General features: G+C 53.0%; 1 protein-coding gene across 4 annotated transcripts; it reads right to left on the minus strand.

Moving 5' to 3' along the window:
* Window positions 1-24110, minus strand: TTC22 (tetratricopeptide repeat domain 22). 4 transcript variants are annotated; one of them, XR_012512415.1, is made up of 8 exons: window positions 22925-24110; window positions 8431-8486; window positions 8105-8220; window positions 7372-7490; window positions 6405-6566; window positions 2763-2915; window positions 1492-2253; window positions 1-588 (listed from the first exon to the last, which is right to left on the minus strand). XR_012512415.1 is itself a non-coding variant. In XM_010350849.3 (7 exons), the coding sequence occupies exons 1-7, from the start codon at window positions 23489-23491 to the stop codon at window positions 1717-1719; spliced, it is 1710 nt and encodes a 569-aa protein (XP_010349151.3). In that variant the 5' UTR covers window positions 23492-24110; the 3' UTR covers window positions 1-1716. The 4 variants fall into 4 exon arrangements, 1 of the variants encoding a protein (XP_010349151.3); XR_005580860.2 differs by having other exon boundaries at window positions 1-926; XR_012512414.1 differs by having other exon boundaries at window positions 711-2253.
* Window positions 24111-24354: the final 244 nt, after the last annotated feature.

A 24354-nucleotide genomic window follows, 5' to 3' on the forward strand; every position in this document is an offset into this window, starting at 1 on the left:
TTTAGCATTGATCAGTTTATTAGTATTTTTCCAAACCTGAAGAAGGGTGAAAATAAGTTGGAGGTATAGCATGGGGAAAACAGTAAGCATGGCTTTGGACACGCCACTTCCCTTCTGCAGCTCTCCGTTTTCCCCTCCGCACAATGACGGGGTTGGAGTGTTGATGTCTAAGGCAGGCGTCCCCAAACTGCAGCCCCCTGAGGCCATTTATCCGGCCCCCCGCTGCACTTCAGGAAGGGGCAACTCTTTCACTGGTGGTCAGTGAGAGGAGCACAGTATGTGGCGGCCCTCCAACGGTCTGAGGGACAGTGAACTGGCCCCCTGTGTAAAAAGTTTGGGGACGCCTGGCTAAGGCACTGAATTTCAGTCTGTTCTCCATCCATCAGGGGATATGTGAGGTGCAGTGCAGGGGTGCTGCCCTGTCCCTGGCAATGAGTGAGGATATGAGCAAAGCAGTGAGTGCAGCCTGGAATCCCAGCTACTCGGGAGGCCGAGGTACAAGAATCGCTTGAACTTGGGAGGCTGAGATTTCAGTGAGCTGAGATCTGGCCACTGCACTCCAGCCTGGGCGACAGAGTGAGGCTCTGCCTAAAAAAAAAAAAAAAAAAATTCTATGTGACTATGATTCCGAAAGTGTAAAATTCCAAGATTTTCTTTAGAATTAGTAGAATGGTTAAGATTGGGGCAGGGCCGGGTGCGGTGGCTCACACCTGTAATTCCAGCAAGTAGGGAGGCCGAGGCCGGTGGATCACTTGAGGTCAGGAGTTCGAGGCAGCCCGAAAAACATGGTGAAACCCCATCTCTACTAAATATACAAAATTAGCCAGGTGTGGTGGTGCACGTCTCTAATCCCAGCTACTTGGGAGGCTGAGGCAGGAGAATCGCTTGAACCCAGGAGAGTTGAGATCGTGCCACTGCACTCCAGCCTGGGCGACAAGAGCAAAACTCTGTCTCAAAAACAAAACAAAACAAAACCAAAAACCAAAAACCAAAAACCAAAAACCAAAAACCGATTGCGGGGAGGTGGCACCTCCTAATGGATGGATCTCCTAGGTTCCCCTAAGAAGAGAGAAGTCAAGTGAAGATTCTATGGATGGGCTGTATTTCAGAGCGTTTGGGAGGCCTTTCCGCCAAGCTGACCACGGAGGAGGCCTTCTGGAAGAGTGGCAGAGAGGCAGGAGTCCGCCCTGAGCACCAGGCGTAGGCTAGGGCCCTGTCCCGTAACTCACTAGCGGTGCAGTCTCACCCTCTGCTTTAGCCATGCTTTTTTGGCTGCGGGAGCTGAGACCCCACTGCAGCCAGCTAAAGTAAAGGGGCTTTCACGTAAGGACAGTGTGTGGCCCTCGGGAGTCCAGGGACAGGCACTCAGACCTGAGGGATTGAGCACCTGGACTAGAAAACGGCCACACTGAGGCAACCGTCTTCTGTTTCTCTCGAGAGCCTCACAACCATCTTATTTTACCTGTACGTCTAGAAGGTTCTGTCCCTCACCTCTGCTCCCAGCCTCTTCTGCTCTGGCGAATCAGGCCTCCAGTCCGGGTGGGCACATTTCGAGCCGCCCGGTGTCGCAACATCCCCATTCACAATTCCCGACAGAGGATCGAACTGGCTCCTCTCCCGGCCAGCCGAAGGCAGGGGGGCCGTCCGGACCTGGCCCCATCAGCCTCGGGGGCCGCGGCGGGGTCCCCGGGAGCCTCCGGCCTCGGCGCCCACGCCCTATAAGGAGACCGCCCGGCGGTCCCGCGGCGCGCTGGCGCCCTCGCCCTCGCGCTCCATGGTCTCGAAGAGCAGCCGCACCAGCGCCGGCCGCCCCTGGGCCACCAGGGCCCGGGCCAGCCCCAGCACCTCGTCCGCGTGCCCGCGCCACACGCGCTGCAGCTCCTGGCGCAGGCGCGCCGCGGGGTACTTGTCCTGGGCGAGGCGCAGCCAGGCGTCCACCTCGCGGCCCAGCTCGGCGTCGCTCAGCTGTGCCTGGCTCCACTGCGCCAGCAGCGCCTCCAGCAGGCAGCCGAAGCCCTCGGTGTGGCTGGAGCCCGCGTCGTCCAGCTCCACCGCGCGCTTGAAGCAGGCCGCCGCGTTGGCGTCCTCGCCCTTGATGCGCAGGCACTTGCCCCGCAGCAGCTGCAGCTCCGGCAGCGCGGCGCCCAGCTCCGACTCGCCCGCCTTGGCCAGGAACACCAGCGCCTGGTTGAGCGCCGCCTCGTCCACCGCCAGCAGCTCCTGCACCGCGTCCACGCCCATGTAGTAGTAGACCTGGGGTGGGGGACACCGGGTGAGGCCTTCACCGCAGGCGCGGCTCCGGCTCATTCCCGACCCACGCCGGCTTCACAACAAATTCCACTCCTTCACTCAATCCCACCCTCCCTCCATCGACAATGAGGAATCAGACGTTTTATTCCTGCACCTCTAGAAAAGAGTTCACCGATTTCAGTTCCAGCCCCTTCGCACCTAGCCGTGTAACCTTGAGTGAGTCTCTGGATCTCGGTTTTCTTGTATCTAAAATTACGATACTGTCACTTCTTGGTGGTCATTCCCTGAACACAGACAGAGAATAGACATCTTCTAGATAAAGAATAATGCCCACGCTTCCTGAGTGCTTAAGAAGAGCCAGGCCTTATTCAGTCCTCACCATGGCTGGAGGGGGTGGGTGCTGTTACGAGGGGTGCATCTTTTTCCTCTGTTTCCTCGGTGCCCAGGCCTAGCCTGGCAGGGAGTAAACAGATTCTTACTCAGCCATTGGCTAAGCCAAGATACTGCCTTACCTGGCCGATGTCCAGGTATGTCCTGAAGCCTGGACATACCCTGACCACTTCCTCGAGGTCAGCCTTGGCACAGGCCAGGTGGTTCCTGTCAGGCATGCCCCCGAGACCCATCTTGGCCCGCTCCAGGTCGTGCAGGTAGGTTCTGATGTGGATCTGCCAACAGAGAGCCAGCGTAGGAAGGATGATCCAGGCATGGGCCTCTGCCCTCCTCGCTGCTCTAAGTGAACCCAGTCCTTTTTTCAACAACAACCAGGGAGGTTCTGCGATGCAGTAGAAAGACCCTGAGGCCAGGACCCAGGAGTCCTGGGTCCTACTCTTGGACCAAGTTGGGCTGGCCACACCCCCTTTCTGGTTCTTAGCTTCCCTGTCTGTGCAACGAGTGGGTAGGATGAAGAAGGAGCCCTTCACTCATTCAACAGATAAGTATTGAGTGCCCACCATGTGCCAGTCCTATGCTGGCTACAGGAGGTACCGTGGTAACAAGATAGATGAGGTCCCTGCTCTGGTAGAACTTAACATTCCAGTAGGGGGACAGTCAGTAGCAAACGTTGGCATTTCAAGTGGTAAGCGCTATGACAAAATAAACAGGACAACAGGATAGAGGTGATTGGGGAGGGTTATTTTAGGCAGGATGGCAGCACTGACTTTGTGAGTCTATGTCAGCAAGCAGTTTGGGAAGAATGGCAGGCGGCCCCAACTGACAAGGGTCACATTACAAGTGATTTCAGACCCTTGCTTTCCCGACTTCCTCTGTTTTCCCCACACTTAGACGATTTACAAAGTTTGGAGGTTTCGGAGGGGTGGGGTTGGGGTGAGCAGGAGGAAGCAAGGGAAAGGGGGTCGTTGTTGTTGAAGGTATTAATGCTTTGTAGTCATCAGAAGGGCTCTGGTTATAAGGCAGCATCATGGGGGCAGGGGGAGATGAATCTCTGAATTTGGGGTCAGTTGGACTAGGGTTTGAATTCCAGTCCTCCCTTTAACCCCCTGGCTATTAGTCATGTCAGCTGGAGGGAGTTCCACAACTTCTATGAACCTAATTGCTATATCTGAAAAATTAGTACATGAATGTCTTCCTTGGGGAATTACCATGACGACTGAAAGAACATATTCTAGCCAGGACCTAGCGTATGGTAGGTGCTCGGTTCATTCATTCCTTCAGCAAATGTTCATTAAGAGCCTCCTCTGTGCCAGACACTGTTGCAGGCACTGAGAGTACAGTCGACAGCAAAACCACAAAAAATCCCTGCCCTCAAGAGGCTTCTATGCTTTGGGGGAGAGAGACAATGAACATGATAAAGAAGTGAATAGTGTGTAAGGGAATGATTAGTGCTAAGAAGAAAACTAAACCAGGAAAAGAGAACATAAAATGTTGGCGGTGGCTAAGTGTGGTGGCTCATGCTTATAATCCCAGCACTTTGGGAGGCTGAGGCTGGAGGATTGCTTGAACCCAGAATTTGAGACCAGCCTGGGTAACAGGGAGAGCCCTGTCTCTACAACAAATAATTTTTTAAAAATTAGCTGGGCGGGTGTGGTGGTACACCCCTGTGGTCCCAGCTACTTGGGAGGCTGAGGTAGGAGGATCACTTGATCCCAGGAGTTCGAGGCTGCAGTGGGCCATGATCACCTCACTCCACTACAGCCTGGGTGACAGGGTGAGACCCTGTCTCTAAAAGAATTTTAAAAAGAAATAAATTAATAAATTACATGTTGGCCAGGCTTTAACATTTTCAATTAGATGGCCACTAGAAGACCAGTAGGAAGTGAGGGAGGAAGCCAATCAGATATCTGGGAGATGAGCATTCCAGGCAGAGGCCCAGGAGCAGAGGGAGGTACGGTAGAGAGGTCATGGGCCAAGGCCATGCTTACGGGCTGCAGCATGGACTGCAGGACTGAAGCTTTTACACAGATAACGTGAGTTCCCTCCTCCTCATCATCTCTTCTCCACCATCCTGTGCTCCTCTGGTCATCTGAGTAGTATGTATGGCCTTTGGAGCCACAGAAAGGCCAGGATCATATGACACCAGATAGTGATGGAGGGAGGAGGGTAAAGTTGGGGTTTCTGATAATTAAATGCAGTTCCTAGGGGAAGTTCACTGCCTCCCTGGTCCTCTGTGGCCTCATTTGCAGAATGGCACATGTCTGGCCTCTCTCACAAGATTCTTGTGAATATTAAATCAGACCACGAACATGAAAGTGCTTGGTGAAATGCAGAGTTTTATAGAAATATTTTACTATTTACTATTATGGTTAATATCATTAGTGTCTCTAATAATAACCACATCAACGACAGTGAAGGAATTTCACTCCTGCCCTGTACCTGCTGGCAAAGTAATTAAGCCACTGAGACCAAGACTGGGAGCAGATTTGCCACCAGGTCATGTGGAAGGTAGTAGAGAAGATGAGGGGATGGGGGGACTCTTCGGCTTGCAGTGAACTAAGCTTGGAGCTCTGAGTCTGCTTCCTCAAGCATATGGGCTCTGTGTGGGCTCTAGCGGGAAGGTCTGGGACTAGTATGGGAAGCTAGCGGGAGGCAACGCTCACCTAAGTGTGTAACTTGCAGAGCTAAATAACTATGCGGTGGGCTGCATCAAGAGACACTGAGACAATTAAAAAATATACCTAATGTTAGAATAGTTGCAGTCAGTCTCCTATGAGATCTTACTGTGTGCTCGATGCTGAGTTTTACATAATCTAATTTAAGTCTCATAACAGCTCTGTGAGATGTATTATCATCTCCAGTCTACAGATAAAGAAACAGAGGCTCAGGATCTGGGCAAGAGTATTTTGCCAAAGGTCCCATAGCATGTGGTGTTGTGGGATGTGAACCAAGGCTGTCTGTGTTCAGAGCCAGAGCTCTGATCCACGATATTAAACGACCTCTACCGGCTTTCAGAAAAGCACCTCCTATATCCAAGGCACTGTGCTTTAGATGCCACCACACTGAGTCTGTTGACAACATTTTAAGGAAAGTGTTGTTGTTGATATTTTACAGATTTGGGAACTGAGGTTTGGAGGGGTAAGCGGCTTGCTGCAAATTCCACAAGGTGGAGAGGCCAGATTTCAACTCTGGTCAGTCTGATTCCACCCGTGCCAAAACAGAGAAGTCTGGTGGCTCACTGACCAGCCACTGTAGAAGGGATTCCTGCAGTGAGTGGAGGCTCCTGCATTCTTTCACTCAAAAACCTTACAGGGCTGAGTGCAGTGGCTCACAGCTATAATCCCAGAATTTTGGGAGACCGAAGTGAGAGGAGTGCTTGAGCCCAGGAGTTTGAGATCAGCCTGAGCAACATAGCGAGACCTCATCTCTACAAAACAAAACAAAAATTAGCTGGGTGTGGTGGTGTGTACCTGTAGTCCCAGCTACCTGGGAGGCTGAGGCGGCAGGATTGCTTGCACTTAGGAGGTCTAGGCTGCAGTGAATCATGATGGCACCACCATGCTCCAGCTGGGCGACAGAGCGAGGCCCTGTCTCAAAACAAACCAAAAACTTTATAGACCCCAACTGTGTTTTTTAATGGCTCCTAAGCTCCCTTCCACCATGGGGACTCCCTGACCTTTGGTCCCTGGCAACAGGATCTTGGCCTCTGTCCCTTGTTCTCTGATTCCCGATGGCAGGGTAGGGTGGGCTGCAGGTTGACCCACCTTGGCCCGTGTGCAGTACGCCTGCCAGTTGAGCTCAGGATCTCGTAGGGCATCCAGGGCCATGTTGCAGGTTCCAATGGCCATATCCTGCTTTCCTAGGAAGTGGAAGATTTTGGCCAGGCGATTGAGGATAGGCGGTTGGTTCTTGGCAATCTCGATGGCCTAGGTAAGGCAGGAGTGAAAAAGCAAACCACTTGCCTGGCTGTCAGCCACAGCGGGCTAAATGGTGCTGAACCACAGGACCCCCATCTCTGGATACGGCCATATCACCCTGGTGCCTTTCCCCATATCCACCCTTATCCACCTGCCAGTAAATTGTCATATCATGGAACCCAGCATCTTGGGGCACAACCCATTGGCACTCAACTCCTGAGAGCCCGACCCACGACATCACCCGTCACATCCAGTAAAGCATTCCAGACTCCAGTCAGACCCCTCCTTCCCAGTGTATGCTCCCGTCTTCCTGGGGCACATGAGAGGAAGCGCCAGAGGAAACCCCCATCCCCCATCCTTACAAAGTACAGGGTTACTACCTGGGTGATAGCACTTACCCCTGCTATTGTCATTGACTGCTTCCCATTGTAAGCAGCTTGCCTTAGTGTCTCACAGCCTATGGGGAGGGCTGGCAGGGAGACCCCAGCTAAACCCATCTTTCTACCATGCCATTGGGGGTGGGGAGGCAGGGAACTCCTGGCAGAGGGAATACTGTGAATGAAGGTCTTGAGGGAAAAAGTATAAGGGTGTATTTCAAGGCTAGAGAAATGGAGTGGGGCCAGATTGGATATGGGGATGGTCTCTTTTGTATTGAATGAAGAGCGGATGGAGAGCAATGTCTGGAGTAGGTGTACTTCCTGGGCGGGCCACAAGGTGGGGAATGATACCCAGAGAAGCCTGTGTTCTGGGCAGAGAGGCTGGGGCACCAGGGTCCATCTCAGTTTAGAGGGCGGGTGTGGCTAGGGGCACGCACCTTGCCGAAGCAGTCCAGAGGGTCGGTCCCCGAGTACCCACAGTCGTGGATGCCCATGGGGGTGGTGGAGAAGGTGTCCTTCCGCTCCAGCAGCATTCCGAGGTAGCACCAGGCCAGGGCTGGGGGTGAAGGGTGGGAGAGAGTCTCTAGGAGGCAGCAGGGTGGAGAGAGGGAAGGGGCCATCTCCATCCTAGGTGTCGCCCATGAAGACAAAGCAAGGGACAGTAGTAGGAGATCACTGAGGGCAAACCCGGGACAGAGAGAAGCAACGGTGGAGAGAGGGTCCATGTGAGGGGTTAGTGAACCTATTTTAGTGCTTATTCTGAGTTCAGTGTGTCATCAGGGAGGACCTCATTTCAGGTGCATAGGTCTCTTCTGACTTCAGCTCTCACCGGCTCTGGTGGTTCTACTCCTGGCTGTGCAAACAACAAAAAAAATGACTCCTCTCCAACAGAGGATTCAATCTCCTGACCATAAGTAGGTGGAAATGGGGTAAACTGCTGCTCACCCTCCAGGTCTCGAGCGGCAGAGGGGAAGCCTGCAGTCACAGTGACTTGTAGTTGGCATGTTCACTTGGGCAAGGCTCCTTGAGGTGCACAGATGAGTGTAGGTGACGGGGCAAGGGGAAAAGAAACAGGAGCCAAGAGGGGGAGGTAGTGCCAGAGGTGGGTGCCGTGCCAGCGGGCTGGTGGCGGGGGCAGAGGCTGCTGTCCCGCCCTCCCCTGGGCCCTACCTCGGTGGTGGGGGTCCTCAGACTTGAGCACTTGCTGGAGCAGGGCCAGGGTGCGGTTAAAGGCAGGCAGCCTCTTCTGCTCCTCACTGCCCAGCTCCAGGAGGATGCCATCTAGCCTGTGGCCGAGAAGATGTGATTGGTGGCACGCCTTCCCGGTTGTCCTGTGTGCTGCCAGCCCTGTCCAGCCCCGTGGCTGGTGGGGAGGCCTTGAGGATCCCTTTCCAGTAGGATGAGCCCAGCCACCTCTGCCCTTGCCCTGCTGGCTGGGTGCCAGGCCACACCTCTCCCTCTCCCATCCCGTACCCCCCACCCCCCTCTTGCCTGACCTGATGTAGAGTGTTGCCATGGTGAAATACCAGCCCCTTTTCTCCTCCACCGGGATCTAGGGAAGCAGAGAACAGCCCACGCTGCCATTACTGAGGTACTCTGGCCATGGTCCTTAAACTCCCACTCTCCCCGAACTCCAAGAGGCAGCAAGCACAGCGGGAAAGGCTTTGACCTTAAACTCCCTTGATTACAGTCTTGGCTCTGCTGTGACTGGCTGGGTGGCCTTGGGCAAGTCACTTCACTTCGCTGACTACAGAGGCTTTGTGAATGCCCCCAGTGAGGTGGTCATCCGAGAGCAGGTATGGCGAGCATTTTCTCCCCACCTTCCACAGGCCCCCCAATGCCAGGGCACACACCCGACTGCCCACCCTCTCTCCATGCCCACCTGCCCCCCTATGGTGCCATCCCTGCAGCCTTCACTTCCTGAGAAAGCCCCTTTGGGCATGTTAGGTGAGCCCAGCTCAGCTGAAGCCCAAAACCCCCCTGAACTGTTTTGCCATTATTATTCCTGCCAACCTTGCTGTGCAACTTGGGCACCAGATAAAATATTTATGCTGTTATTTATGGGAGTAGCTGCTTCAGCTTCGGGAAGGAATTTTAATGAAAACCAATAAAACCCCCAGTGCATATCAGCAGCTCTCCTTCAGGCTCCAGCCCCTCCCTCCACCACATTCATCTCCTGTCCCCAACTGGAGGATTCACTCTGCACTCGCTAACCCCCCCTCCCCCCGTGACCTCCTCAGCTGTGGGGGAGGGGGACCCATCATCCCTCTACCCCATCCCCAGCAGCTGGGTGAATGCATTTGTGAGCACCTACGGCATAAGGCCCTGTGTGGGGTGCTCTGGGAATGTGGCACTGAATGGAACCAGCATGCTCGCAGCCTGGCTGGGGAAGCAGACTCAGGCTTAAGTAACAGGACACAACTGAGTGCCTGTGTGTGCCGGGATCCTGACACCCATGCTCTCCATCTCACAACAAACCTATCAGGTAGCTGTCATACCCATTTTATAGAGGAACATATTGAAGCTCAGAAACATAAAGTGACTTGCCTGAGGTCACACAGCTTTTGAGGGCCAGAGCTGGGATTCGGTCCCGTCTGTCAGCCTCCAAAACCCATGCTTCTTCCCCACACTGGGTTGCCAGTAGCTGTGGTAGGAAGCCAGGTCTGATCGAGGCCATGTGAGTGGTACAGAGGAAGTGCTGGGGATGGGCAGGCCACTCCCAGCCAGGGAATGTGGGCTTATGGAGGGTCTTGAGTCACATTGGCCCTGCAGAGGGTGGGCTCCAGATGGAGGGCTCGGGGAGCAGAGGCCTGGAGATATGGGGGATGGGCAGCTGATGGGTGTGCAGCACAGTGTGCGTGTGAATGAGGAGCTGGGGGAGCCAACGCTGGCAGGTGAGGCTGTGGCTGCTCTGAGGATACCTTGGATGAATTTTGAGGGAGGAAGGGTGAGAGGGAGAGGTCCTTGTGAGTCAGATCCCACCAACTGGTGTGACCACCCGTCAAGACAGAGTCTGGAACCCAGGTCCCAGTCAGACCACCCAGAGGCGGCCCCACTAATTGCATTTCTCAGTTAGTAATCCCTGAGTATCTTCTCTGCGTGGCTCTTGGATGGGCAATAAGGACAGGAGAGGAAAGGCAGGTCCCACCTTTAGGGCTCTGGGTCCCGTAGGAAGGCCAGACCCAAACGCATGATTAGAGTAGAAGGAACACTGGGACTATGCAAGTCACAGGAGGTGTCCTATACAATCCAGGAGCATCCCCTAGGCTTTCTAGAGGAGGAAGTACTAGGGCAGGGTCCTCAAGGACAAGTAGGAATCACCCAGGTGGATATGTTGAGAAGAGGCACTCTAGGAGAATGGGACATCAAGTGCAAAAGCTGAGAGATGAGTGAGCAAGGCATGCCGGGGTCTGCATGCAGCCCTAGGGCTGGAACCCTGGTGGTAAGGGGTGGAGGGAGGAGCCAGCAGGGGTGTACCAGGAGGGGCCCCTGAGGGCCAGGGTCAGGACTTACAGCTCATCTGCAAGGTATCGGGTAGAAGGAGACAGAGCTAGGGGGTTGGGCCCAGTGGCTCATGCCTGAAACCCCAGCACTTTGGCAAGCTGAGGCAGGAGGATCTCTGGAGCTAAGCAGCAGTTCAAGACCAGCCTATGCAACACAGCAAATCTCATCTCCTCAAAAATCAAAATGGAAATAGCCAGGCATGGTGGTACACATCTATAGTCACAGCTATTCTAAAGCCTGAGATTGGAGGATGACTTGAGCCCAGGAGTCTGAGGCTGCAGTGAGCTATGATAGTACCATTGCTCTCCAGCCTGCGCAACAAAGTGAGATGCTGTCTCTAAAAAAAAAAAAAAAAAAAAAAAGACACTAGAGTTCAGGAATGCCAAGATCCGATTGATGCGTGTTTTGACATTTGTATCACCTTGAAAGGTAATCCTGTTTCTTAGGTGGGAATATGTATATTGGGACTTTAGCTGGGAATAGGACTGTCTGGAGGGGAGAGAGGATTGCCTCAAGGCTTAAAGGGCATCCCTGAGAAGTGGGGAACGTTTCCCAAAGTAAAAGGCGGGGATAGGGCTCTGGATACCCTTATCTGCTTTACTTACACTGGACCTAGGAAGGAAGAAGGAGACTGAGATTTAGGGAGTACCTAGTTCGGGCCAAGCTGGCGAAAGCCCCTGATGTGATGTCAAAGCCTGACCATGTGAAGGGTCAAGAGCACATGGTGTCTCAGGCTTCCTGGCTGCTGCTGCTGCTTCTTTTTTTGTTGTTGAGATGGAGTCTTGCTCTGTCGCCCAGGCTAGAGTGCAATGGCATGATCTCAGCTCACTGCAACCTCCACCTCCTGAGTTCAAGTGATTCTCCTGCCTCAGCCTCCTGAGTAGCTGGGATTACAGGTACACAGCACCACACCTGACTAGTTTTTGCATTTTAGTAGAGATGGGGTTTCACCATGTTGACCAGGCTGGTCTCACACTCCTGACCACAAGTGATCTGCCTGCCTCAGCCTCCCATGCTGGGATTACAGGCATGAGTCACCGCTCCCGGACCCCCGGTTGCTTCTATGTGAACAATCCCATGACCTCTGGTCCCTCTCCTGCTTTGTGGTTGGCTCAACTGAGTCATGGTGGGGAGAAAGAGAACCCACTCTCCCTGCCTTGCTCCTGGCAAGGGAGCCTAGCGTCCAGTGAGAACAGGTATAGTAGACTTGTGGGGTGGGAATGTGAAGAGCCCATGTGCCTGGCAGGCCTGGCCATCTGAGATGGGCGACCTTGGGGGTTGAGTTAACCTTGGAAGGCTGTGTCCTTGTCTGAAAAGGAGGATAATATGAGCCTCTCAGGAGTTGTGAGGGCAGTGCCTGGCCCAGAATAGATGTTTGTTCCCTTCCTCCTGGTCTAGGCAGAGCTGAGTGGGGTTAGAGTTCTCTAGGAGGCTGCTTGGTCCACTGTGGCATGTTTCAGTGCCCAATGGGGCAATGTGGCCTTTGGCACTGGAGTCTGAAGCTATCCCGTGGCACCCTGCTGTCCTCTCCCCACTATGCTCCCAGGACCTCAGGATCTCCGGTCCCCAGGCACCTTTCTTGCCTCCACAGGTCCCCAGTGTTGGAGACTAACATGTTGTCCTCAGGGCTCTCTCAGCCATTCTCTTGTTTGGTATTCAAGTAGCAAGAAATTAAATTATATGCCAAAACCACACAGTTAGTACATGAGAGAGCTGGGACTTGAACTCATACCTCCATGATCCTATTCTCAAGCCTTGTCCACAACACTCAGTCATCCTGATCAATCTCCTTACTAGATATCTGAGGACATCGAGACCAGAGAGGCCAAGTGGCTTACCTAGAGTTCCACACTAGTTAGCATCAGAGCTTACAGCCCAGTGGTTTCACTACCACCCTGTGTACTATTGAATGTTACTGGTTATGGTTTTCACTAAGAAAGCAATACCACCACCTGGTGGCAGTATGCCTGAATTACAGGGGCAACTCCTAAGGGTCAACTCTCTTCTCACTTTCAACTTGATGACTAAAATTGATTTTCGAAAAAGTACCTACCTGGTTGACATCTGTGTGACAAATTCCTAAAGTAGTCCTTCATCAGATCCCGCTTGAGAGAAGCATTTGAAGGAGGGCTTGTGGGGTTGCAGATGGCGTCAGTGGATATGGAACAGAGTTAATGGGATGCACAGATCTAGTCAGAAGCCTCATTGTGCCTGGACCTTACCCCTCTATCCCTGTGGTGAAACCTGTGTTGGCTGTTCACTCTGTGGTGCAATGCTGGCTCTAAAATGGACTGTCTCTTCTTTTTAAAAAATTTTCTTGATACCGAGTTTTGTTCTTGTTGCCCAGGCTGGACTGCAATAGCGCGATCTCAGCTCACTGCAACCTCCACCTCTCTGGTTCAAGCGATTCTCCTGCCTCAGACTTCTGAGTAGCTGGGATTACAGGCATGTGCCACCATGCCCAATTAATTTTGTATTTTTAGTAGAGATGGGGTTCCTCCATGTTGGTCAGGCTGGTCTCAAGCTCCCGACCTCAGTTGATCTGCCCACCTCAACCTCCCGAAGTGTTGGGATTACAGGCACGAGCCACCGTGCCTGGCCCTGGACTGTCTCTTTAAAAATCTTTCTGGTTGTAACTGAAGCAGTAACTGAAGCAGCCGCTGAAGCTGTTACCAGGGGCAACCTGGCAAGCCATAGTGCGTTAAATTAAATTAAACAGGCTTGTGACTGCCCCCTCCCCTCCTGGAGAAGGGAGGGGGTGTTCCACCTTTCTCCTGGAGAATAAAGTTGCTGTGAAACCTCTTATGGCTGTAAGGAATTCAGTTACAGAGTTTACGACTCCCAGAGGCAAGATGTTCAGAGGCAGCCTGGGAGGAGGCTCACAGGATTTCTGCCAGAAGAGGAGTATTTACAGTGAACCTGCCTGGGGTGGGGGGCTCTGGTCAGGACACCCCCTCCTTCTCTCCTTATCACAATCCCGTGGGCTGGAGATTCCTGTGAGAGAGGCTGGCCAGTGTGTGAGTCCAGGCTTTATGCCGGAGGAGCTTACATCAGGCTGGTGTTCTGTGGCAGGTTCATGGGAGGGAACTAGGCGAGGCCCATGCTCTCAATAAATGAAGTTCCTAGACCCTGGTATGGGCTGAAGGTGAGAGTGAGAGACAGACCTCAGGCAAGGTGTTCTCAGCACACTTCCCAGCTCTTCTGAGGCCCTCGCTATTACTTTCCTCACTATATTAGGGATGGGGAAACTGAGGCTGACAGAAGCAGAGACTTGCCTACTTAACCTGGTACTTCAGGCCTGGTCTCTCTGACTTCAGTGCTCTTCCCACAAGATCTAGCTGCTAGTGTTTGTACAGTGTTTACCATTTCCAAAGGGCTTTCACACAGATTCCATGTGATCCTAGAGCAGCCTCATGGAATGTATCATTATCCTTTTCACACAGATGGGAAGACTGAGGCAAGATGCTATCTTCAGAGTCACACATCCAGTGTGAAAGCCTCAACTGAAGCCTGGAGGTGATGCTCTTTTGCTGTACTAATAACAGCAATTTTTATTGAACACTTACTATGCACCAGGCACTTTGTTTGCATGTGTTACCCCATGAGACTTTCTCGAGGGTTACCTTTGGGGTAGCGATTGTTATTCTCCCAAATTTACAGATGAGGCAACTGTGGCACAGAGTGGTTAGGGCATGTGCCCAGAGTGACACAGCTAACAGGTCGCAGGGCTGAGAACTCTGCGACAGCTCCAGAGTCTTTGCCTCCAACTACCCTAGATAGTGGTTCTCAAAGTGTGGCCCCGGGCCAGCAACCTCAGCAGCATCGCCTGGGAATTTAATAGAAATGCAAATTTTTGATCCACTGGATCTAAAACTCTGGGAGTGGGAGCCCAGCAACCCGTGTTTGAACAGGGCCTCTCCTGCATGCTGAAGTTTGAGAACCATGATGTGAGGCTCTCCCTGTACTGCCCTACGGTGGAGCAAAAATGGGCTAGCAGTTTTCTCTCTTATTTCAGTGAGTAAAAGGATCAGAAATTGTGATCCTCAGCTGGGTGTGGTGGCTCACGCCTACAATCCCAGTACTTTAGGAGGCCAAGGTGGGCAGATCACGAGGTTGAGAAATCGAGACTAGCCTGGCCAACGTGGTGAAACCCCATCTCTACTAAAATACAAAAATTAGCTGGGCGTGGTGACGTCTTTTTCTGCCTCAGCCCGTCTGCACCGAGGTGAATAAACAGCCATGTTGCTCACGCAAAGTCTGTTTGGGGGTTTCTTCATTCAGAGCTCGCGTTTCAGCACTCGGGAGGCTGAGGCAGGAGAATCTCTTGAACCTGGGAGGTGGAGGGTGCAGTGAGTGGAGATCGCGCTACTGCACTCCAGCCTGGCGACAGAGTGAGACTCTGTCATTCAAAAGAAGAAAAGAAGGAGGAGGAGGAGGAGGAGGAGGAGGAGGAGGAGGAGGAGGAGGAGGAGGAGGAGGAGGAGGAGGAGGAGGAGGAGAAGGAGAAGAGGAGGAGGAGAAAAGAAATTGTGATCCTTAGGAAAGCATGAAGATCAAAGCTCCTGAGGGCTGGGTGAGTAAGCAGCAAAGGTTAGTGAGCTGGCAGAAACTGTAGGAAATGGTAGGATTAGGATAAGCCACTACTGGAGCAGGTGTGTCTTAACTTGGTTGGGGTACAAGGTTGGATCTCAGCATCCACTTTATTTCAAAAGACGGCCCCCAAAGAAGGAAATGTTGGGGTGCTTGGCTATTTTAAGTGATTCCAGTAGAAGATCTTTTACGACACCAATGACTTACAAATTTGTATGCATTTGAATAGGCTATGCAGAGATCTTGCTGGTTCTTAAAGAAAATCTTTGCTTTGTGGTTTGCACTTTGCTCCTGATGAAGGGCTGTCCTCTAGATTCAGAGTCAGTTCCTGAAAGCTGACAAATTTTCTCTCTGGGGAGGAGGAATGACAAGCAGGAAAGAGAATGAACATTTCTCCAGCATCCCTGGGCTCCTCAGTGCATCGTGGCACTGGGTTCCCACAGCAGCCTTAGAAGATATAATGCATCTTCCTCCTTTTGCAGACCAGGAAACAGAGATTACAGAATAAGCCACTGGCCCGGCCCCATAGCCCACGGCAGAAGTGCCAGGATTCCAGCTCAATCTGCCTCCCTCCAATGCCCCTGCTGTTTCCAGCTCATCGTGCTGGCTCTGTGAAGGCTGACACTGCAGGAATGAAAGTCACAAGGCGGCAGGCCTGTGGATGTGTCCTTCCTGCACAACTGGAATGTCCTCTGTGACGACACAGAATGGCCTTTCTGCTCCTGCACATCCAGCCCTGCCCCATCTGGCCCCAGCCTGCCCCCTGTGGGACCTGCACAAGACAGGCAGGGAAGGGAGTGTCTCTTCCCCACATCTCAGCTGCCGGTGGCGATGGTGTCACGCTCCTGCCTTGTCAGCTGTGGGGAGAAAACCCAGGATGGGATTGGAGTTCCACCCCTGCCTCTCACTCCTCCAGGGGTCCTGGAGAGCCCACTGGCTTGGCTCAACTTCTACATCTGCAAACAGGGGTGACCCCACGTGCCCTGCCTGTGTCACAGGCATGTTGGCGGGGTGGTGTGCGCACAGGGGGAGGGAATTTGGGGGTTGGGTGTTATGCCATGGAAGCAAATATTCAGCCCTGTCTTTGGCTCCCTGGACAGTTCCCTGTGGATTTGACGCTTCGAGCAGCTCCCTGTTGCCACTTGCCTTCTGGTCCTAGGCCTGTCCTGCAAACACTGGCCCTGTGAATCAGCTTTGCTATGTGCTGGGGCCCATACTTGCTGGACTGTGTTGAGCCACTTCTCTGTTCCATTGTCCCTAGTGAGAGGGCCATCCCTTCCTGGTCCAGGGTCCAAATCCAACTCCAGCACCGATAGTAGCTGAGTGGATCTGCAAAACTCTCTTTCCCTCTGCATAACAACAGTGATGCCTGAATTTGCTCAGCTTCTCCCATGGGTCTGTGACGTGCTGCGCTCTAACACACATCGTCTTTCTCCTGTAGAAGAGGTGGTTGGACTGGATGATGCTAAAAGCAGCTTTGGCTCTGGGCTTCTGCATCTATGAGGGGGGTGGTACCCAGTTCTCAAACTTCCCAGCTAAATGGGGAAAGAAGCCAGTAGCAAGCTTAGAAGACACTGATAGGCAAAGGCCACTGAAGGCTGGAGTCAGAGGCTGAGGAAAGCTGTCCTTCCGCCTGGGCTTTGATGTCCCATAGACCTGAGTTCAGTTCCTGCCAGCCACACGCACCCTTGGGCAAGTCACAGCACCTCTCTGAGCCTTAGTTTGCTATCTGTAGGATGGGGTTAATAACAATGTGGATTTGCCAGCATTTCTGTGAGAATCAAATGAGATAATTGATGAAAAGCACTGTGTGCACAGTGCCTGAGATCTCATCCAGCTTCATCTACCTCCTCTTGTAGCTAAACCAAGTCAAACCATTCAGAATTGTGGAGTCATGTGTGTTTGTGTGTGTCTGTGTGTGTGTGTGTCTGTGTGTGCATGCACACTTATGCATGCATGCATACCAGGGATCCTGGGGTTGCTGACCTATGGCACTTTCTGCCAGGTCCCCACCCCACTGGGCGGAGTGATAGACTGGAATGCCCACACCTTTGTTTGTGAGGCCACCTCCCTCCCCAGCCGCGTCAGCTGGCTGGTGAAGTGTGGACAGCCCTGTGAGTACTGGGTCAACCTGGGCAAGTCCCTTCACCTCCCTGAGCCTGTTATGCCCAGGGTATGAGGAGGAACCACAATACCTGGCAGTGTGTCTATGAGGTTTGAATAAACATAAAATGGGCCAGGTGTGGTGGCTCACACCTGTAATTCCAGCACTTTGGGAGGCTGAGGCAGGTGGATCACGAGGTCAGGAGTTTAAGACCAGCCTGGCCAAGATGGTGAAACCCTGTCTCTAAAAAAAAAAAAATTAGCCAGGCATGGTGGCAGCTACTTGGGAGGCTGAGCTGAGATCACAGCACTGCATTCTAGCCTGGGCGACAGAGTGAGATTCCATCTCAAAATAATAATAATAATAATAAATAAAATAAAATGCACAAAGGCGGGTGAGACCCTGAGCACAGTGCACAGTGCACAGGCGCCATTGTGGGTGTGGCTCCTGTCATCACTCAGGACCTGCCCTGATGTGTGTGAGTGATTGCATGTGTGTGTTAAGGCCCCGGTGTTTTGGGAAAATGGGAAGAAAATAACATAACTGAGTTGGCTTGGGACAGGTATATTATTTTTTTTGTTTTAGACAAATACAAGCTTAAGTTACCTGATTTTAAAAAATAGGGATTTTAAAGACAAAATCCAGTTATTCGACTAAATTAAATTTCACAATGGTTGCAAACTCCTCTTGGGGTTTCAGCTGCATGTCAGACATTGAGGAAGGTGGATGGGGAAGAGAGAGAAAAGCCCAAGACAGAGTGCTCAGACTCCAGGGGCAAGACAGAACCCATGTGGGGGTAAGCCAGAGGCTGGGAAGGCTCTGTTGAAGAGCAGCGGCAAAGTGCTGTGGGCCAGGCAGGGAGAAGCCCCGGGCAGGACCTCATGTGCCCCTGCCTGGAGCTTTTTCATGTTCTCTCAATCCTCACAGCCACCAGGTGAAGTTCATGTTAGAATCCCATTTTACAGAGGAGGAAACTGAAGCTCCGAGGAATAAAGGCTTGCCTGTAGCCAGCTAGTGATGAGGCAGAATTCTAACCTGGTCTAACTCAAAAGCTTATACTCTTAATAGCTACTCAATCTAGAGATTTGCCACAGAGAGTCCATCTGTGAGTGTATACATGTGTGGGGAGATGGCGTGTGTATACACATGTGTGTATATTTAGAGAGGTGGTGGGTGGAAGTGGGGAATGATCAAAGCGATCTGCCTCCTCATATTTTTTGTAATTTAAGAAACAGAAATGTGGCTGGGTGTGGTGGCTCACACCTGTAATCCCAACACTTTGGGAGGCCGAGGCAGGCGGATCACCTGAGGTCAGGAGTTCAAGACCAACCTGGCCAACATGGTGAAACCCACTCTCTACAAAAATACGAAAATTAGCCAAGCATGATGGTGGGTCTTATAATCCCAGCTACTCAGGAGGCTGAGGTGGGAGAATTGCTTGAACCTGAGAGGCAGAGGTTGCAGTGAGCTGAGATCACACCATTGCACTCCAGACTGTCTCAGAAAAAAAGAAGAAGAAGAAGAAAAAATGGTAGGGAACGAAGAGCAAAGAAAGGAAGTCACAGAGACACACCGCCTCCCATACAAACACTGAGTATTTTTGGATTACAGGCTGAATGATTAACTTTTATAATTTATTTATTTATTTATTTGTAGTTTAGCAGCTATTCACAGTTCTTCAACAGCTCTTTGTCCTTTGAGCTTCAGAGGCTCTTCCCCACCTGGGAGAGTCCCAGCCCCACGAGGATGGAAAATCTCTCGATGCAGCACAGGGTGGCCCAGATCACTGGCTGCCTGCCCCAGCTGTGTGCCTGCAGGTGGCAACTCTCTCAGTTGGGGACCCTCCTCTTCCTCCTTCCCTGGCCTGACTCTGACTTCACCCTCTGCCTCATCCTCCCCAATCTCCGGACACATGGCAAGCTACCTACCGCCTCTCTCTCCATACTCCTCTGCCTTACATTTCCAGGAGGATACCTGTGAGGGGTCTCCCCTCACCATCCTGCTAGCCATCGGCATTATACCCCACTTCTCTGAACTCTCCAGAAAGAGCAAAGGCTTTGCAGTCAACAAGAGTGGCATGAATTTAACTGCCATTTACTCGCTCTGTGACCATGGGCAAGCCTCATTCCTTGCCCCAGTTCAGCCGGCACTCAAGCTCCCGTGCTCTGTAGGTTCCACCATGGGGCCTTCGCATGCACTATGCCCCTGAGGGGTGTGTTCCCCCTCATTCCTGCCTGGGAACTCCTGCTGAAGGGGCGTGTTCCCTCCCTGACTCAGTCACTCCCACTGAATCCGCAGGGCCTGGACTTTCCCAGTCACCGTTGATACCAATCTTTCGTCCCCATATCCCAAAAGTCTACTTTCATTATCAGCCCTTGGGGCCCTGTTTTAGGTTCAGAAGTGTGACCTCTGGGGGTATAGTACTTAGAGATGACTGTCAATGACACAGGCTTGTGATGAATGCCTGTGTCCTCAGCCAGTTGTAGACACGTCCCTGATTTGTCCCTTTGCTCCCCGCCCCCCAGAAGAGGGGCTCAGGTAAGTACAGTTAACGAAGGAGAAAATGTTTGCTTCTCCTTTTGTTCAAGAGTTTCTTAAAGGCGGGGACTTCTTAAAAACAGAGCCTGGCACATAGTAGGTGTTCAATTAATGTTAAAATGCTCAGTAAATGCCTCTCAGACATGCCCAGACTTCTCTAGTCTGTGGGCGTTTTACTCCCATGATTCGCTGCATAATCCCAAAGCACCTGGAGCTGATCAATATTTATGAAGCGGATACTCAGACAAGTGACAAGATCCAACAAGCAACTTGTCCACAGCCACACAGCACAAAATAATAAGAGTTAGATGTTCAGAACCAAACCTCTGGACTATGAAAATGATGCAACCACCATTATTGTCATCTTGCCTGCAACTCTTTCTTGAGCACCTACTCTGTGCCAGGTGCTTTATAAGCATAATGTCACCTAATCCTCAGATGATAAATGGGGTCTCCAAATCCCCACTTCTCTCTGGAGGTTTGTGTAAGGGGCTGACTACAGCTGCTCTGTGCGGAACTGTGGAGCAGCTGCTGGGCCAGGCCCCAGGACAAAGCACAGGACTGGCAGCCATACTCCCATGAAGCCATCAGCTCCCTCCCTGGAGTGCTGGCCACACTGCTTAACACTCTGTCATCTGAATGTTCACTCACTGGGAAATCCCTACTGTGGCCATGTTCCCAGAGAGGGAAGAGCCAGCCTCTGTTTGATAGCTTTCCCCGAATCTCTGCCTCCCTGATCACCTCCTCCAGGAAGGCTTCCCCTAGTGAATGGCCTCCTAAGAGCAAGAAAGTGCCTCAGAGACCATATAGTCCCCACTTCCTGCACCCATTTCACAGATGAATAAACCACAGCCCAGGGAGGAGAAAGCCCCACTGTGGGGAGTGTTGCAGCTGAGACAAGACCTAAGCCTCCCGGCTCCTAGCCTAGGGCTCTTCGGGCCCCTCTCTGCTGCCATGATCACACTCAACACGTCAATCTTGGCTGTGCCTTCCACTGAGGGCAGCTGGCATTCAGGGCTACAGGCTCGGGATTGAAACAAGAGACCTGGGTCCTTGTTGACCTCATCAACATGGTCCTTGTTGGCCATCAACGGTCACGTCTGGACCCAGCTTAGGAGCAGAGGAAGCATTACCAGCCGGGGAGACGGAGGGGTCATCTGTGACCCTACTCATCCCTGTGCAAGCTCTTTCTAGATGCTTTACAAATAGTAACTCTTAATTATGACATCAACCAAATGAGGGATGTCTCCATTTTACAGAGGAGGAAGACTATGACATATGTAACATCATTATCTCCATTTCACAGGGACAGAAAGGGAGCTCCGTGGTGCTAAGCACTGATTTGAAGTGGGTGAGCATCGGGGAGCTGGAATTTGGACTCAGAGCATCTGACTTGGTGTCAACTGTCTTAACCTCTACCCTGCAGGCTGGCCTTCAGTCAGGCCCATGCCCTCCAACCTATACTCTCTGAGGTCTTGACTCTCACATCTTCTCTTACAGAAGCCATGAGCATTTGTGGAAAAGGCACTGAGGGGAGTGTGCAGAGCCTTTGTGAAGGGCGCTGTGCTACCCATACCTGAAGGCTTGTTATTTACATATCACAAATCTGAAACATTATAGGACATCACTGTCATCAGCTTAACGCTGTCTGTGCTGTGCCTTCATGGATCCCCACCAAACTGTGGTTTCCTCTTCTGTAAAAGAGAATAATGCTCTCCCACATCATTTGTCTGTCATCCAGTGCCTAGTGTGGCAGGCTGCCTCTGAGAGAGCCCCAGTGATCTCCACTCTTAGATATTCATGTCCTTGTGTAATCCTCCCCTTTTGAGTGTGGGCTGAACCTATGACTTGCTGCTAATGAGCAGAAAACAGCAAAAGTGATGAAATGTCCATGTGGCAAGAAAAAGAGGGAAGCCACTGGCAGCAGCCAGTGTGGAACTGGATCCTGCCAACGGCATGTGAGTGAGCCTGGAAGCAAGATCCCCCAGTCAGGTAAGCCTTTAGATGAGACCGCCATCCAGAGGCACTGCGTGAAGCCATGCTTGGATTCCTGACTCATAAAAACTGGGCCATAATATATACTTATTATTTTAAGCTGCTACATTTTGGGGGTGTTTGTTATGCAGCAGTAGATAATATACCTAGTATTTGGCTATTGAGTGCTAGGCCCTCTGCTGCACATAGATCCATTCATTTATTAGATACATTTAGCGAGTGTCACTGTGTGCCAGGTGCTGTGCCAGTGTGCATTGGGTTTACAGCGGTAAACCAGACAGATATTGTCTCCACTCTCAGAGACCTGGAAATGGACAGTGTAAGCAGTGCTATGGGAGCCCAGAGGAGGCACCTGACCCAGCCTGGGGAGTTAGTGGAGGCTTCCTAGAGCAGGGGATGTCTGGGACCAACCTGAGACTGAAGAGAACCTTCTAGGCAAAGGTGGAGCCGAAGGGCACCCTGGGAAGGGGCCAAGAAAGGGACAAGGTGAGCTGTAAGAAGACCTGGCCCAAGGAGGAACAAGGGGAGGTAGAGTGTGACAAAAACCTAGCTCAGAAGGGGGAATGTGGCAGAGGAAGGACAGAGAAGTAGATCATGGTGTACGTCAGATGCCCACAAGGAGCCTAGGATGTAGCTGCCAGGCAGACGTGGCTAGCAAGATGGAGCACCACCACACTGGCAGCAGACAGGAAGATGAGGCAGAAGGGTCAAGCTGGAGGGCAGGACCCCAAGGGTGGCTGACAGAAGCTACACTGGTGCAGGCAGGAAGGTATGGAGGCTGGGCTGGCTGGGAGGCTGAAGTGCGGAGAGACCTCAGAGATAAGAGGAGCTTGAGGGGACAAGATTCGGGAACTGCATAGGTGAGGATGGAGGTTGAAAGGAGAGAAGAGGTGGGAATTCTGCCCACGTTTCCGGCAGGATGCCCGATTGTCCCTTTTACTTAGGTGGGTGTGCACAGGCACAGGAACAGGCACTTGCTGGGAGGAGCAAGATAAAAAGGATGAATTGTCCAGGTTGGGCTTGTGCTGTTTCCGAAAGAGGCTTGGGCAGGCCATCCCTCTAGGAAGAGGTTCCGCTCTCGAGACCAGGAGACAGCTACAGGGCTGGCCTGGAGCGGCGGAGACACACACTGGAAAGGTATTCGGAAGGCCGAAAGACCAGGGTTGAGGGAGAATCAAGGGTACCGGGGCATCTCTGCAGACAGAAGGGACCATGATCACAGTCCTCCCAGAGGGAGGTAGGGAGACAGAGTCACCAACCTGCTGCCCGTAGCCCAGCGCCTTGTCGTAGAGTGCGATGCCCGCTGCCAGCCCCCGAGCGCGCTCCTCTGGGCTGACGCAGCCCACGTCGAAACCGTGCGCGTAGCCCTGCTCTGCCAGGCAGCGAGCGGCGCGGAGCTGGGGGTCCCCGGCGGCCTCGGGCTCCCCGGCCAGGCCCATGAGGCCGGCCAGCCGCGCGGCGCACGCCTCCTCCTCTTCCTCCTGGCCCAGCCGCCCGTACACGTGTGCCAGATTGGCCCAGGCGTTGAGGTTGCCCGGGTGTTCGTGGGCCACCTCGAGGAAGCGCTCGCGGGCCTCGTCCAGCTCCTCCAGGTAGAAGGCGAAAGCGCCCAGGAGGTGACGCACGGCGGGGCGCTGCGGGGCGGCCGCCAGCTCGAGCTCCTGCCGCAGACCCTCCCGCTGCAGCTTCAGGTCCCGGGCGCGCTGCGGAGTCGGCGAGGGCGGCTCGAAGTTCAACTGCATCTCCAGGTGAAAGTGGCCCGGGAGGTAGTCCAGGTCGTCGATGAGGGCGTCTAGGTCGTCGGCCACGGCCTCCGGCTCCGCCATGGCTGCTCCCTCTGCTCCCCTGTCCTCGCCCTGGTCCCTGAGGCTGCGGAGGGCAGTGGATGGGGCGCCCTCCGAGCGAGCTCCGTGCGGGAGGCCAGGGGCGGCGCGCAGAGGCCCCGGGCGCCGCCGCCTCTCGGTCTCGGGGCGCCTCCCGCGGGTGGGTGGGCCCGAGGAGCGCCCTGTGGGTGTTTCCGCTTTCGCTGCTCAGCGGCTTCTAGACGCTGACATTGCACAACCAGGTGTGCCAGAAAAACAGGCGCATTGTCAAATACGGGGCGCACAAACCTCGGTGCAAGGCAAAAGGCGTGTTTTTAACTCTGCTAAGCAGAGGAGGAAACTGAGGCTCGGAGGAGAAAACTGAGGCTCAGAAGAGGAAGAGAACTTGCCCAGGTCACAGAACCGGGGCGTACCCAAGTAGGTAGGGCCGGGACCCCAGTTTGCTGAAGGCCGGGTCCTGCCTCCAGGGGCGCTGCTCCGCCCTGTCTGTTTGAGCTGTCAGGACTGGCCGTTCCAGCTGCGGCAGCCACCCTTGCTCCTGCCGCTGTCCCATCTTCTCCGCAGGTCCTCAGTGCCCTTCCTCCTAATGGAGCCTGCCACTGCCCTCCTCTCTTCCTTCAGCCATTACTTACTAGGCTTCCTACCTGGGATTTCTCTGAGCGCTCTCTGCTTAGCAGTGAGCTCCTGTGCAAAGGAGCTGCATGTGCTGGTTCTAATCCCGCTTCTCCACCCCTAATAAAGTATGACCCACCACACTTTCATCAGCTGTGACATGAGGATGACAATCCTTCCCCATTTATCAGGTAAGCCTGAAAATTTGCCACTCTGGATAAATGTCAGCTGCCACTCCTCCAGCTGGGATCCCC

This window comes from Saimiri boliviensis, chromosome 11, assembly GCF_048565385.1.
Source record: "Saimiri boliviensis isolate mSaiBol1 chromosome 11, mSaiBol1.pri, whole genome shotgun sequence".
In the NCBI taxonomy this organism is placed as follows: Eukaryota; Metazoa; Chordata; class Mammalia; order Primates; family Cebidae; genus Saimiri; species Saimiri boliviensis.

Bases quoted from the DNA above. Each gene is read 5' to 3' on its own strand.
- TTC22 (XM_010350849.3), bottom strand. From the start codon at position 23,491: ATGGCGGAGCCGGAGGCCGTGGCCGACGACCTAGACGCCCTCATCGAC. The intron at 8,221-8,430 runs GTCAGGCAAGAG...TCTCGGCCACAG, and splicing joins ATGGCAACACTCTACATCAG to GCTAGATGGCATCCTCCTGG. The intron at 6,567-7,371 runs GTGCGTGCCCCT...TGCCTTACCTAG, and splicing joins CTCTGGACTGCTTCGGCAAG to GCCATCGAGATTGCCAAGAA.